This window comes from Protopterus annectens, chromosome 6.part0 (assembly GCF_019279795.1).
Source record: "Protopterus annectens isolate FY-2018-M chromosome 6.part0, PAN1.0, whole genome shotgun sequence".
NCBI classification, from domain to species: Eukaryota; Metazoa; Chordata; order Ceratodontiformes; family Protopteridae; genus Protopterus; species Protopterus annectens.
Genome location: NC_056737.1, coordinates 1,816,920,966 through 1,816,937,583, shown reverse-complemented (window position 1 = coordinate 1,816,937,583; position 16,618 = coordinate 1,816,920,966). Strand labels below are relative to the sequence as shown.

At 39.7% G+C, this 16,618-nt stretch overlaps 1 protein-coding gene across 1 annotated transcript in view; it reads left to right on the top strand.

The window, feature by feature from the left end:
* Positions 1 to 16,618, top strand: part of SPAG1 (sperm associated antigen 1) — a 3,545,022-nt gene that overhangs the window by 64,625 nt on the left and 3,463,779 nt on the right. Inside the window, exon 2 of the mRNA XM_044075164.1 lies at positions 367 to 526. Coding sequence (XP_043931099.1) covers positions 367 to 526 — 160 coding nt within the window. The remainder of the gene's footprint in view (positions 1 to 366; positions 527 to 16,618) is intronic.

The window sequence follows — 16,618 nt, the reverse complement described above, 5'->3', positions numbered from 1 at the left end:
AATGGTAATATAATGAAAGTCTGTGATCTTTGTTTTTAAAAGGAAATATGAGATTCAAGAATGTATAAATGAACTAAGATAGACTGGGAGAAAGGAAAAAAAATCAAACTTGGGATGAGCATAGCTCTAGTGGAAGAGAATGCCTAGTCTGACGAAGGTAATTGATGGAGCATTGTAGTTGATTCATTTTTTTTCTGCTGAACAGAGGCAAGCCTATGTGCAGCATCTCATAATTTATATCACAGAGGATGTACAAAAATACTGCATTTAAATGTAGCTGATATAGGAAAACCCCAAATGACTTACTAAACACTATTTCTGTAATTGTTTGGATGTTCATTTAAAGGCATATGTTTTGTGTTTTAGATCTGGAGAAGAAGGTTGTTATCCCCACCTTCAAGACTTTTGTGAAAGGCGTATAGAAAATCTGGCCCCCAAAAGTCGTGCTCTGCGTAAGGAGAAATCTCCAGCGACTGCTACAGATTTTACTGCTGAAGAATGGCAGACTATTGATGGTGATTTTAAGGTATTTTAAGGTGCTTTATTGCCTGAAAAGTGAAAAGGCTGATCTGATGTCTGTCCTGCCCGTTCCTCAATGGACAAGTATTCTGATCTGTATCAGATCTGACTTTGACCACTTCCAAGCTTTGGATCCAGTGCTGAGGCCCCCTCCTCTTACTCACAGTCCTCTCACAATGAGTAAGTTACTCCAGATTTTGTTTGTCACTAAACTCTACTGACATGGTCCATTGTGCTCATGCAGTTTTGTGGGGGATGTGTTTTTTGCTGCTGATTTTTTTTTTCTGCTACATTTCGTCCTTCCTTTCTAATCCTCAGGAGTTCTTAACTTTATTTAGATATTTATTCCTCCCCAATATATATTTAAAAAGAAAACATGTAACGTGCACCCTTTTTGGGTATATCTTTTTTCTGCCTTATACTTTACAAGTCATAGTTGTTGCTTCTTGCCTAAAATGTCTGAAAACATTTGTGTTTTAAAAAATGTGTGGCCCGTGGTCATAAGTTACCTAATTCTGATGCACATTAAAAGTGTGCTTACTGTGTAGGGTTTGTTTATCCTGAAGCCCAATGTAAAATTTATGAGGTATTTAGCCATCAGGCCATTGTTGGAAGCTGATTTTCAAAGGATTTCTCCCAAGCTTCGTGGTAGAAGGTGACTCTTCTTACCCTTCTGGTCCCTCTGCTTCTTACTTTTCTTCAAGGAAGTCAACTGATCATAGCAGAGGTAAGAAATCTAAAAAGAAAGATGAAAAAGTGGAAATGAAAAGTCAAAAGGGGCAAACAAGTGGTCTACAGAGCACTCTCCTTCCTTGCCCTGGCCCTGAAAGTTATGAAGTCCTCAGACCCAACTTTGGTCTCAGACCTGATCAGATCTGGTACTCTGCCTCTCCCAGGGCAATGTTTTTCCCTGGAGCTGATTATCTCTGATTTCTACAAGAGAGATATTTTCTCCACATCTGCAGACCTTCCTCCTCAGCTTCCTCCCTTCACTCATCCAGGTCCTCCAGGAGCCTGTCCAAGGCTGAAGTGGGCAAGATGATGAGGAAATTTCTGTGGACCCAAAACCAGCTGGGGGTTCTTCCAGCTCCAATCCCTATCTGATGAGGAGGAGTTATTTCTTCCCCTCACAATTTTGCAACTCCATCACCGATCTTACCTGCAGCATCCAAGCTTCATCCAGGGTACATCTTCCTTGTAGCAGTAGGCATGGTTCACTTTGACTCTAATTATTCCTTTAATTCATTCTGTTCCAACCTTGTTGAAGCCATCTGAATCTCGGAGTTTAGTAGTAACGTCTGGTCTGGGGAGGATTGGTTCATGTCCAAGACCTTAGGATCTGTTCCTTCCTCTTGGGACTTTAGCATTGGACAAGTCTGCTTTTACATCAGCCTTGGAGCTGAGTCAGGCAGTTCCTCAGGACGAGCCTTTCCTGAGGGTCTCAGCTCCTTTAGAGAACCTTTCTCAATCCATCTCAGGCTCGGCCTTTGAGGTTTTTGAAAGAATGCTGTCTGTCTTCAAAGAGCAGGCCTCCCTTTCGAGCTCTGGTCTATCCATTTCCCACAGGATTTCCCCAGCTTCTGAGCCTTCTCATGCATTCCTTTTGGGACAGCCAGTACCCGACAGCCTTGAGCCCATCCTCATTGAGGAACTCCATCGGCTTTTGAGTTCTCTCCATAACATCCCACAGAAGAGATATCCTGGAAGCACAGATGTGAAAGGAGGCACATTGATTCCACTCAGGAATCACTCACAGAAGATACTGACTTTGATAAAGGAGAAGGCTTCACTAGATCCTCTCTTAAGGATGTCACATTTTGGGAAATTTTGGAATTTATAAGATGGAAGGGGTGTGGTCCACTGAAGCACCTTCCAGGAGGAGTCAGTATTCTTTGAGACTTTTGGAGTTGGCCCATCTATCTTTTGGGTGGGTCTTCCCACAGACAAGATGGTAGACCTAATCTCCAAATGGGCATGGAAGGAACCGGACATAGCTGAGCCTATTCCACGTCAGAGGAGCCTGCAGGATTTTTTGCAGGGGGGTGTAACCCCCCCCCCACTCAGCCATTCCAGTGTCCCATTACTTGGCTATTTCTCCCCAATTGCCATAAACACTGTTGAAAACTCTCAGTGCACATACTGTTTTATGCTTTACTTCTACAATGATTACAGATATTTGGATTTAATTTGCAACTTTTATTTCAAATTTTATAGCACAAACGTTGATGGACATTTGCTAAACAAAGCAAGTGTCTTACAGTGAAAACAGACCTCGCATTAAAACTTCTCTGCCTTTGAAACTCACATTTACGAAAACAGCATCGAAACCCACATTCAAAGAAAATGCATCTGGCCAGTGGCGGGTTAAGTTTACCTTTAGGCTGTTTTCAAATAATAGGCCCCTTGCACACATTTTTAGGGCCATGCAAACATTCTTTGATTCACTTTCCAGACTGTATTATTTATAATATATAATAACTGAATTATATCCCTTGTATAATACAGCACCACTTGTTAGAATGTGTTTTAATTTTATAGTTTTGAACATTTTTTCCAGTAAGCAATGAAACAAAAAAATATGAACCAATAATGACAAACTGCCCATTTCAGAACATGTCAGCCATAAAAGGCCACTCAAACTTCTGTCATTACAATACACCAATGTCAGTCAATATGCACAATCTCTGCAGAACTAAAAGTCATCTGAATGATTCCACATTAAAGAGATCTGAAAATAATGAAGAGGTTGTTGCTAGAAAACAACTTTATAGTTCAGTGTTTCATCTACAAATTCAGTGTCTACTGGCCTTGAAGAATAAATTGCCTATGTTACATCGAAAAATGTTAAGCTGGTATATTGCAATAGAAGGAATGGGTGGCAAGCTGAAAAACAGGTTTATAGTTACTAGGCATCTCATCCAAAGGAGGACATACTCAGGACAGCAGTACCCCACCCCCATAAAATGCAATTCTACATGCTGTAGGAGTAGAACCTACAGCCCTCTGTATCAAGATGCAAGCATGCTGCTTTGCTAACACCGTTTTAAAATTCAGTACCACAATAGTGTTACTGTTTGCTAAACAGTTGCACATTTTAAGCAGACTTAGCATGAGCAACAGTAAACTTCTCTTCCCATGATGCTCACAATTCCTTAGAAATGCACTTGAAAATAAATTCCACCTGCTGACTCTCACTGCGGCATTTCCCTCTCTTTCTCACACACACCTCAGCCTCTTAGTGCAAAAAAATCTGGACAGAGCCTAAAATAAATAGGGACAGATTATAAATATTGCTGTCATGAACTTAGAAAATTGCTAGAATAACATTATTTGTGTTAGTATGCATTTTTCTAAAGGATATGACGTCTGAAACTCAAATATCTGTCATTATTTAGCAACTTCAGTCCTTTTTAGTAGGAATATGGGGCAAAACTCTCTACATTATGTATAAACCTGGCAGCTGAGGGGTATGCTACATCTCTGTTGTACATACGCACAAACACACACACACACACACACACATACACACACACACACACACACACACACACACACACACACACACACCCTCTCAATCTTTTAGCACAAGAAATCTAGAGGAAGCCTGTTATAATATTGGAGACAAAGGCCCAAAACTAGGGACATGTTTAGAAAGTTGCTAGAATAACAGGATTTGTGGTAAAATACATTTTCTGAAGGATATAAAGTCTGAAACTCAAATGCATGTCATCATTTAGTAATTTTAATCCTTGGCTCATCCCAATGATTTGTCAAAAAAAAATTTTGAGGAACAGACCAAAAATCTAGACATTCTGCCAATATCTGTACAGTTGAGAAGTATGACATGCACATACATCCCCTTACGTCCTTAGAAAGTGGATAGAACAAGTTTTGCATTACTATGCATTTTAGAAGGATATGAAGTCTATTCCTCCCTCATAATTCCTCCCTCATAATTCCCATTATAGAGTACAACACCCCGTTTGGTATTTACCTCACAAGACATCTGCAATAGCTGGGAAGGCCACAGAAATACCTCACTAAAAGAATCACAGGCCTAAAGCAGATGCCCTATGCTGACCATCTAAAAAACACTCTAGCTTTACTCTCTGGCATATCGTCTACTCAGGCGATCTCTACTTAACATACAAGGCCATGTCAAACCCTGAGCTGTTGGACATGCTCCACTTAAAGAAATTCCAATCCCTCAGAGCCAGATGCTCCAGGGATCTAAACCTTGTCATCACAATGAACAAAACATGCTGCAGGGGTAGGTTCCCGACCCAGAGACTCCCCATATTTTGGAATACACTGCCCATACATGTCAGGCAGAGCGCCTCCTTGGCCCTCTTCAAAAAGAACCTTGACGATTGGATGGGAGATGGGAAATTCACCCTGGGGATCAAGTCAGTCGCCCTTCTAGACAGGGGTCCATGGAAGTAAATATCGTGGGAAGAAATATCGAGGGAATTGATATGGTTAGGCTTGTATAGGCCCTAGAGCCAATAGCCTAGTACCAACCTATAAAACTCAAATGCCTGCCATTATTTTTTGACTTGAGTCCTCAATGATTTTCCAGAAAAACACAATTTTATGAGAAACAAACTGAAAATATGAAACAAAAATCTGGATAATTGTGAGGTATGAACCCCCCCCCCCTTACACACACTCCTACCTCCCTCTTACACACACACACACACACACACACACACACACACACACACACACACACACCTACCTATGTCTTATAGACAGACACATTTGCCATATGGCACGACCTTGTATTGTACACTCACTGAAGCATGGGCACAGAAACCACCCATCTCAGTGCTAAAAAATGATCTTTAGCAAAGGAACATTGAATTCTCTTTACTAAAGTGTTTGTATGGAAGCAACATCACTGTGGAGCGTTATTCTTTATCTGACTATATGCAGGATAATTTGCACCAAACAAGGTAAATTAAGAAACCTCAGTCTGCTTTTCATGATTCTTTTGCATGTTATTTCACCATCCTGTACTGTTAAATGTAGTGCAGAGCTTTACTAAATTTAGAAATGCTAACCACATTGCTTATCTTTTATCTTTGTTACACATTAAAATTAAGCAGTTAAGATGGTCTAACAAGATCAGTCATTTATGAAATCATTCTAAAAAAATGTCTAGTAAAGAAACTCAATAACCACGCTTATATTAAAAACGGGAATCCCAATCTACTGTTAGGTGTTTAATTTATTTATGCAGGTACGAATGGAGATAATAGGTTACGTTCTCTTTTACCCAGTTACATCTTTGCCTATGGCTTTTCAGGTCGAGTAAGAATTCAGGAAATTGATAATCTAGACCAAGTGTTTCATCTACAAATAAAGTACCTGTTGCCCTTGAAGAACAAATTGCCCATGTCACATTAAAAATGATACACTGGTATAATATTGTAATAGGGAGTGGATGGCAAACTGATAACAGTTACATAGTTACTAGGTATCTCTTCCAAATGAGAACATACTCAGGACTGCAGCATCCACTCCCTTTAAAGTACAACACAGTACAATATCAGCAATCCATCTTCATACTGTGGGAGTAGAACCCACAGCCTTCTGCATCAAATGTAAATATACTACCTGTTGTGCTACTAACGATGCCTTTAAATACTTTAACACAATAGTGATATCATTTGCTAAACAACAGTTGCACATTGCAAACAGACGTGGCATAAGCAGCACTTCTCTTCCCCTGAAGCTTTCAGCTCCTTATAAAATACGCTTGGCACTCAGCTATCTCTCTTAGATTTGCAGCACAAGAAATATGGAAAAAGCTAAAATTTATTGGGGGGTGGGGCAGAGGCCCAAAACCAGGGACATATTTTAAACATTGCTTGTATAATCTTAGTAAGTTGCTAGAATAAAATGTTTTGTGTTATCATGAGTTTCCTGAAGGACAGGAAGACTGAAACTTAAATGATTGTCATTATCTAGTGAATTCAGTCCTCATTGATTTGCCAGAAAACCACAAATTGTAAGAGGAACAGACCAAAAGTATGAGTCAAAAATCAACAAAGGACTTGAACTCAACTCCTTGAATCACAATTGGTGGTAGGGGTAGAGAATTCAGGCTTTTGTTTCTTGCACCCAAGGTACAGGGTTTGAGCCTGAGTACACTAACCACAAGGTATCCCTAAGTGGGGAATCAGCCATTTCCAATTCACAGCTCTGCCCTTTGGTCTCTTCACAGCCTCCCAGGTGTTCACCAACTGTATGGCATTGGCTGCAACTCATCCTCACTTGCAAGGGTTCTGGGTGTTTCCTTACCTGGATTACTGACTCATCACTGCTCCCTCCAGGAATCTCCTTGTTCAGGCCAGGGACTCCTTGCTCCTCCTTTGCTCAAGTTTGGGAATCAGAATGAATACAGCAAAGTCCAAGCTCCAGCCCGGAGCTCCCTTGGATGCAAAACATCAGACTGACAGGCTTCATTAAACCAGGATTTCAAGTCTTCACAAAGGTTTAGAAGCCACCAGCAAGACTGATACTATGACTCTTAGGCTGCAACCTATTTGCATCCCCCCAAAACAGCAAGTCCAGTCAATACTTTGCTCTAAACCTCAAGAAAGGAAGTCACTAAGGGGTGCTCTGGTCCACATTTTGGCCACTTGAACTTCTTTATGCTTTTTCACCTGTTCCTACAATGTCCAAGTTTCTGCAGAAAGCTCTGGCGTGGAAGGTCACATTAATCCACACCACCCATTATTGGCCTCAAGTGTAGTTTTTCTTTCTCTGGCTTTATCTGGTAACCGTTCTTAGGTCCTGGACCCGGCTCCAGACCTGTCTCACCCATCGGGATTGCATCTCCTGGACCTTCAGTCCCTCAAGCTAACTACATGGTTTTTCCATTTCCAATTATGGGCAGTCCAGTTTTTTCTCAAAGTCACTCATATTTTGAAACCTTCTCTGAGACTTTCCACCAGAAAGGTTTACAAAAGCAAATTGGAGATTCTCTATTTGGGCTTCAGTAAAAAGTTTGAACACCTTTTCAGCTCCTCTTCCAGCCATTCTAGATTCTCTACCATATATCTTTCAAGATGGATCCATCTGTTCCACTATGAAGATACAGCTTGCCACTATTTCTTCTTCTTTTCATACTGGGGAGGATCACACTTCCATTGCATCTCTCAGGCTTTCTAAAGCCTTTTCCAGAGGTACCTTTCTTCTCTGTCCTCCACTCAGGGACACTTTTCCCCAGTGGGATGCAACTGTTTTGTTGCAGGCCTTGACCTGCCCCTACACACACACACACACACACACACACACACACACACACACACACACACACACACACACACACACACACACACACACACACACACACACAGACATACACCACACACTTTGAACCTGTGTCCAAAGTTGATCTGAAGATTTTATCATGGAAAACTTTTTCTTTTGGTCACTATTACTGAGCTCCACACATTATCTTTAAGACCTCACTATCTGATCTTCTACAAAGGTAGGGTATCCTTGAGAACTAATCCATCCTTTCTTCCTAAAGTGGCTTCTAAGACATCAATAAATCTATCATCCTCCCAATATTCTTTCCAAACTTCTCTAATAAAGATGAATACATGTTACATTTTTTAGATGTGCACTGCCAGTTGAGCTTCTATTTTCATAAAACTAAATCATCCAAAAAAACTGATTAGTTGTTTGTATCCTTTTCCTTATCCATATTAGGCAAAGAAGTGTCCAAAATCTTGCACACTCTTTGGATTTCAGATTGTATCACTTATGTTTACAAAGACTATGTTTTTTTGTTACCCAAAATTCCAAAAGCTCAATCAAAAAGAACTGTAGTTTCTTCGACTTACTTCTCCGGGGTACCCCTTAATGACTTCCTTGCTGCCACCATTTGGTCCAAAGTTCACACATTTATTTCTCATTATAAGTTAGATGTACAGAAAGCTTCCTTTGGTCTTGCTACGCTCAGGAATATCCGTCCATTGGACCACCCAAGAGTTTTGGTAGTGAGGGACTCTGTCCTATCCATTGAGGAATGGATGGAAGAGACAACATCAGATATGAAAGTTTTGTACTTAACATAACCATAGATCTGTGTTGTCTGCTTCTGTCCTTCCTCAGCATCCCTCCCTCCATCCCCCTACCTTTTAGTCCTGGTTGTCCATTCCCGGAGATATCTTGCTGAGCCACCTCTAGTTTCAAAAGGTTCTGTGTGAAGCCTACACATATTAACTTGTTTCATACTTCCTCTCCATTACTGTGCTTTGCTTTCTTTTTGGTCTGTAACTGTTTTAGGATAATTTTATTTTTGTCTGATATTGTGGGCAAACTTGATCTGAGGTAACTTGCTTGTTGTGAGAGGATTATGGGTATGGGGAAGAGCCTGTGCACTGTCACTATCCAAAGCTTAGAAGTGGCTGAAGTCTGATCAGATACTGATTCGAGTAACCATCCATTGAGGAAGGACAAAAAGACAACACAGATCTAGATCTGTTGTTATGGTATGTACATAACATTCATTTTATTTCTATGTAGGGAACTTTGTCATCTAGGTAGAGCCTACTGGGCTAATAACCTATTTTCAGTGAAGAGCTGTTCACAAAAAATCCAAACTACATTGAAATGTCTATAATGCGAGTCTTGTGATACAGTATTAGTGGATCCCATTGTACAGTTAAGAGTTTCTGTGTATTTATTTTTTTGACTGTGCACCTGCCAATCACTAAACTACTGCAGTGACTACTGTCACTCATTTATTTTCTTTTATGAGGTGAGAACACAGCTGTGGTATGGCTATCATCCGTGCAGTCATTAGTGGGGATTTGCATTGAATCCCTCCTAGCTTTCTGTTGCACATGTGCTCAAGGTCTCAAACTGGGTTTGCATTGGGGTGGTACATGGGCTTTGTTACTTTTTTCTGTTAATGACTCTTTCCTGTAGCCCTACCCTTTTTGATGGCAGACACCTCTCTCCCTTCTCTTGTTTCCACAAAGGATTGTAGAAGTGCATGTCCCTAGATGTATTATTCTTAATCTTTCCCCCTGGGAGAGGTTAGTAGGCTCTCTTGTCATTCCTCTTCCTCTCAGTTGGCTGCTTCATCACTTGGGGTAATTATCAAAAGAGTTGCAAAACATTTATAAAAGTAAGGTATAATCATACAAGGCAATATTTAGAAAGTTGTGTCTCCTGCCTTTTAAGAAACACTTTTTAGTTGTTGACAAAGCACATTTGCACTTTAGCAAGTTCCTGATTTATTTATTATTTTTAAGGTCCAGCTTATGTGACTATATCTTATCATTTCCAAGTTTTACAAGTGATTAGACATAAAGCGTGTGTGTTACAGCTGTGGCAATTACTGTAGCCTAATAACACCCTTTGGAAGACTCTAGACTTGTTGATCTGTAAAAGCTTTCTTAGTTTTTGTTGTTTATGCTTGAGATTATCTTATTATTATTATTATTGTTATTATTAATGTGCTAACTGTGGCTGTTGGCTGTAAAAAATTTTAGCGTACTTGATGTGGGAAGGACAGAACATAACAAACTAAAGAAAAAAAGTCTTAATTGTAAATAGTACTCATTTAGGGGTATGACTTGTCCTTTTGATAGTAATTTAGGATTCTATTTTATGAGCTTCATTCTTGTTTGCTGTCATATTGTAGTGCTCTCATTTGTTTTCAAACTGCTATGACCTGTGAAATTTACTCAGCATGTGCCTTTACTTGCTGTTTCTATTAGACAAAGTGACAGTTGCAGTTTCTTTCTAACAAGTTAGGTAACAGATATGTTGGTTTAGAGCTAAAGTATGTCATTATCTCACTCTGTTTCACAGACTTTGTAGATTTGACTCTGGAGACCTTTTGCAGTAGATAACTGATGGGATTTCTTCTTTCTGTATCCATGGCTTAGCAGAATTTAATATGCTGTCTTCATTCTGCACTTGAGAGGAAGCATCCACCTCTTACCAGTGTATTGCAAGATGTTACATGGTAGGCTAGGAGAGGCACACAGCCCTTGTGTTTCTGCTACTCACACAGTTTGCATTTCATTCCTAACATTCATCATTGCAAAGCTCCTGCATTTAGTGACTAAAATGTTGAAGCCTTCCAAGTGCTCTGTGCTCATTGGATTAATGGCCAGGATCCATATCCATATTGCATTGATTGTCCGAAAAAGGAGAATGAAGGAAAACATTAACACAAGTACCAGCCATTTATTTCAGTTTCCTGCAAGAGATAAGAGATAAGCTTGAGGTTTGCCTTACCTCCTTGAGTGCCTACACCAGAGACTGTGAAGCGAGTCCCTCAAGCGATTCTGGATCAGTGCTTTACTAACAGCTGAAGGTAAATGAATTATAGGCCATACACATTTCAGGACTTCCTTGTACAAAGTGTGCTCATTGGATTAATGGCCAGGATCCATATCCATATTGCATTGATTGTCCGAAAAAGGAGAATGAAGGAAAACATTAACACAAGTACCAGCCATTTATTTCAGTTTCCTGCAAGAGATAAGAGATAAGCTTGAGGTTTGCCTTACCTCCTTGAGTGCCTACACCAGAGACTGTGAAGCGAGTCCCTCAAGCGATTCTGGATCAGTGCTTTACTAACAGCTGAAGGTAAATGAATTATAGGCCATACACATTTCAGGACTTCCTTGTACAAAGTGTGCCAATGAAGTGACATTGAAATTGTCTCAGGTTATGAGCTCCCCACTTTCTCTGCCCAATGATTACAGGAGTGTGAAAGGTGCTCCCCACCACAATTATGTTTGGAGAAATATGGTACCTGGTATCCATACAAACTAATCTACCTTTGAGCAGTTGAAGCATGATGGCACAGGAATTGGAGTGTGTAGTTTGCACACTGGATCTAGAAATCGTCATTTGGCTTACCCTAGGACAGACATGACTCCTGACTCTAGCTGAGGAATATCCCATGGCTCATTCTGCCCTAGTTAGGTGTACAATATTTGCCCAACAATGAAAGTGGCCTCACTGTTTTTGATGTCTGATTAAATTTATCATGGCCTTTATTGGTGTGTCGGTGCAGGCTATAGGTCCTGTAACTGATCTTCCACCTCTGGGGAGCGCTTCCCCTAGAGATGGTGCCAGCACTCACCTGCTGTATGCTTGTTACCTTGTGCACTGGATGAATCTAGGCCACCTGTTTTTGTAACTTAGAGTAATGTCTCCCTCCCTCTTTTTTCATGGAGCTGTATAGACTGCCTTGTCTGTGAGCTGCAGTATAAGACTTCTCTCATCCGCAGCTCCCATACAGATGATCTCTTCCATGGAGAGATGCTCAGGATCATAAATTCTACTGTGAACCTACATGTAATTTGTCTGCCTTCTCCTTAACCTGAGGCTATCCTTAACAAGTATCTTGGCAAGAAAGATGAGCAACTGTGGGCCATTCTCTTATGGAATCTGTCCTAAATATATATCAGAATAAGTGAAAGTTGTGTAGTGAACATGACGTTGCTAAACCCATGCTTCCAAAATGTCAACAAGCTAACTCTTTGAAAGTAAAAACAGGAGTGCTTTCACTAACACTGTAAATATAATGCTGTACAAACGCAAAAAAACTCCCCACATACCTCAAATGCAGAAGTTTGTGCCCCTACACTTCCTTACTTAATGTTATTAACCACAAGTTCACTGCATCTTAGACTGAAGGGGCTTGCCCCTTAACAGTGCTCTTTGTTAAGGCACACTGCTGTTTTTTTGATACAGAACTTTTGGCAACATGCATTCAAAGAAGTGCGTCTCCCTCAGTAGCAGCTTCACTACTGAGACTCTGAAATAAAATATGTGGGCTGATTATGACTGTACAATGTGTTCAGAGTCTAGAAATCTCACTAAATGCCGAAAATGTCCTAATTCCTTTAAAACACAACTTCTGTTTGTCATTCTAGATATGACAAATTCTAGGGTCTTTTACCTCAGGATGTAGTCCAGCTGATAAAGGACTTTTTTGTGTTTTGTTTCAAAATGAAAGCCACTTAAGTACAGGAAACTTCTTCATAGCATTGATGTAGAGATCACAGTTACTCTCCTTTCCTTATGGTTCCCAGTGCCAGAGGTCAGATAAGAATGATTCAGTAATGACAAGACTGTGAGAGCTGTTTCCCTACACTTGCACCTAGATGGTCAAGTTGTAATGGTCAGTATCAAATCCTCAGTGCTTATAGTGTGAGGATAACTGCTTGCTCAAGACAGCTGTGAGCTTTATTGGGAGGCACCATTCCCCATCTGTAGAGTTAGTATATCTAAGTACAAGCTATGTAGAGGCTTGTCTACTTGCAAAAAGCGTGGACTTAAGTGACTTTTAAGTAGGAGTTTTTTTTTTTAATTATACAGGAAACTATGAGATGATCCACACAGAGCCCATGGACAGCATACTGCCACTGGTCCCAGCAGTAACCAAAGAATTCCAGTGGTTACATCTACAGTCTCCTGGAACCCAGGGCTTCCATTTTTCCTCCAATAGGTAGAGTAGAAGCTGACAACAGATGCATTACACTGTATGTAGGGAGCCCGCATTCTACACTTTCATGTCCAGGACCTCAAGTCCAGGGAGCACAGGAAGAAGCTCATCAACATGAAGGAAATTATGTCCATCCAATACACCATGAAAGCTTTCCAGTCAGTAATGAACCCAAAGACTCTTCAGTTAGTGACTAACAGCACCACTGTGACACAGCACATGAACAAATACAAGAAAATCCATTTATATCTGCCCCCTTCCCCCATACACACTAACCATTTGTGTGCACTCTGCCAGTGATGCTCAGTTTGCAGCTCCAAGAAACCTTTACATATCCAGCCAACAGAACACTAACAGACACTCTAAGCTGGAATTGTATTACCCCATTTAATAAATATTACAGCAATTATTTGGAATATAAAAAAGATGTGTTGCTACCAAAGACTGTTCTGTTTGCCTTCCAAATGAATCAGCAGATATCCACTTTTATTATAAGACAACATACACTGTGACACTAGCAACAAATGCATTCTCATTTAAGTGGGACCACAGATTTCTGTGTGCCTTCTGTCTGACACCTGTCATCCAAGAACTGCTGTGGAAAGTAAGATGAGAAAAAGCAGAAACCAATCATATAGCTTCAAACTAGCCAAAACCAGTTTTGTTCACCCATTTGATCCAAATGGTGATGGAGGAGCCAACAGCTCCTACTCCTCTCTGCAAGTTTCTCAGACAGCAGGATGTAAAAGTATTACAGCCAAACCTTAAGAGTCTCAGTCTTACAGCCCCAAAGATATCAGGTTGAAACTACATAGGCATTTATTTTCAGTAGATGTTCTAGTTAATCTTAAGCAAGGAAACCAACTAGTATTACTACTACTAGGAAGTCACATTTGTGTAATGAACTAGATGTTTATGTTGATTACAGAATAAGGGAACAGAGTCTTGTTTTCTGTTCCATGCAACATATATTGTATGACCTCTCACAGCCTTTTAAGCAAGGTTTGACTTATTTATCTTTAAGGTGCATCTGTCAGCTGTCCCTAGCTGCATCCCACTTGACCCCACAGTTTCTGCTAACTTATAAGATTAAACAGTTCTAAAGAGGCGCCATCATGTCTGACTGTCTTAAGCTTTCCATATCCTGCTGGGACCTGAGCTTTGTCTCAGGAAAATCTTACTGTGCCCATCCTTAAGCCTGCTAGTGCAGATGAACTGAACTAGTAATGATAATAAATAGTTATGCTAGGAGACTGTTTTCCTAGTAGCTGTTACCCCATCCAGAAATATCTCTGTAATATAGATCCTCAAGTGCAAGATGTCTTAAATCATCTTTGTCACAAATTGAGTGTCCTTCAAGACAAAGCTTTTCTTCATGCCTGGGATGGCTTCTGCCTTAATCAGTCTATCCATTTCTGTTGAAAACCTGAAAGTAGAGGTGATGGGATTTACACGCCAAGGGTGTACCTGGATGACTGAGGTGTCACAAGAGAAGTATGAAAGACTTCAGACTATGGATCTTTTTGACCAGAGTATTAATGAACCTGTTTTCCTTGATGTATTTTCTAAACAGAGTATATGTAATGCCCAGTGTAGATGTAGGAAAGGTTTTTCCAGTGCAGTACTGCAAGGCATGAGTAAACCATACAGTCTTGTTTTGGGTTAAGATCATCAATGCTTTATACGCTTCCATATATCTTAAATATCTTCTAGCAATGTTTTTTTTGATAAATGTAGTGCAGTTGTATGTAGCTACTGACAAAAACTGAAAATCTTTGGGGAAGTTCACTATAATAGTAAATCATAAAATATAGGTTGCCTTGTTTATTATTATTAACTGTTCTACAGTTAAGTGGACTGGTTTATTCAGCTACGACCCAAGCTCAACAAGCCCAAAATACACCATGAACTTTCAGTCAGTAATATCATATACAAAATTCTCAGGTAGATAGCAAGTGTTAGAGATGCAATGGGTAAGAAAGGGTTAACTGGGAACATATGTTTTGGGAGTGTAATGAGTTGGCAGATTTTAAAAATTCCCTACGGAGTACTCTGTCAGAAATATTGGGTGAGCAAATGGCTATATCTAAGGAATGACCCTTTTAATATGGTACACAGGATCTGAACTGTCTAGACATAGTAAGGCATTGCTTTTTTTAAACACCTTTATTAAATTATCAATTAAGGCACATGCAAACGTACAGTAACAGAAACGAAAACCCAACCATATAATCATTTTTTTCTATGTGTATACATTATACATTACAAATCTTTTCTTTCTTCGTAATTATTATCAGTCCAACAAGAAATGAATTGCTGAATTCCTGCCTTTCCTTCAACCTCACTCCTCCTATACATTATTCGGCATGTATTGTCCCCACAGTTTCTATTAATTTGTGCCTTCCCTTTTTTAAAGATCTCTTTTCCAGTTTTTATCTCTTTTATAATATTCAGTACTTCGGATACAGTTGGTTTAGACTTTGATTTCCATTCTCTAGCAATTGCTTTTTTGACAGCCAATAGAATTAAACTTAGTAAAGCCTACCATGTCTAGGCAATTCAGATCCTGTGTCCCAGGTCAAAAAATTCATATCCTTAATTATTTGCTCCCTAGGTTTGGCAAGAACTTTATACTTTCTGTTGCCTAAGTCATTGTGCTCTGGGGTTATCAACAAAAAAATAGTTGCTTAACAACAATATTTCTAAACTCATGCATATTATCCAGATACTCCTTTATTTTTTTGTTTAGCACTCTGCATTTGTGCCAATTCTTATTCCATGATATCCCCCTTATTCTGCACTGCTTTAAGCTATATTATCCCATCTAAGTAATTTCTACTACTTCTTAACTGTATCTATTTCTTTTTTTATCCTGTTTTTAAACCCCATTTTCAATTTATCCCACTCACTAGCCATAATTTTTGAAGATATTTGGTTTGCCTAATAACTCTCAAATAATTTCCACCACCCATTCCTTAAATTCCCCTCTTATTAACAGATAGGTGAGAAAGTGCAGGTGTCTCATTTTTACTTCATTACCCTGCATTTTTATCTTGGTTTTTATTTGTGCATGATCTGAAACAGTTATTGGATGTGTGTCGATGCTTTCTGTTAAATGCAAATGTTTCTGTGAAATATTAATGTTAAGTTGTCAATCTCGCCTTCATTCTTGCTTGATGGGTTCGGAGCCGATCCCTCGGCTCCGACTCGGCACTTGCTTTAGCTCGAGAACTCCTTTTACCAGCTCGAGGCAGCCCCATATCCCATGATGCAAGGCAGGAAGTACCCAGATCTCGTTTGCCGCTTCGCTTGGGAGGTCTTCTCTTTACCAGCTCCTGGTAAGTAATTCACTTTTGTGACTTTTAAGCCCCTTTTAGTTAAAAACCCTTTTATTTTTGATAGTTTAACTTTAAACTTAACTTTTCTGACAGAAATCCCTGTCTCTTTTAAATTTTTTTTAGTCAGTTAATTTCCCTTTCCCATCCCCCCCCCTGTTAGGGTGTGTGTGTTGGTTTATTTTACTAAATACCCTTTTGGGATTAATTTAATTTAATTGGACTGGTGTGTGTGTGTTTTTTGGGCACCATGTCTAAAGAGAGGGTT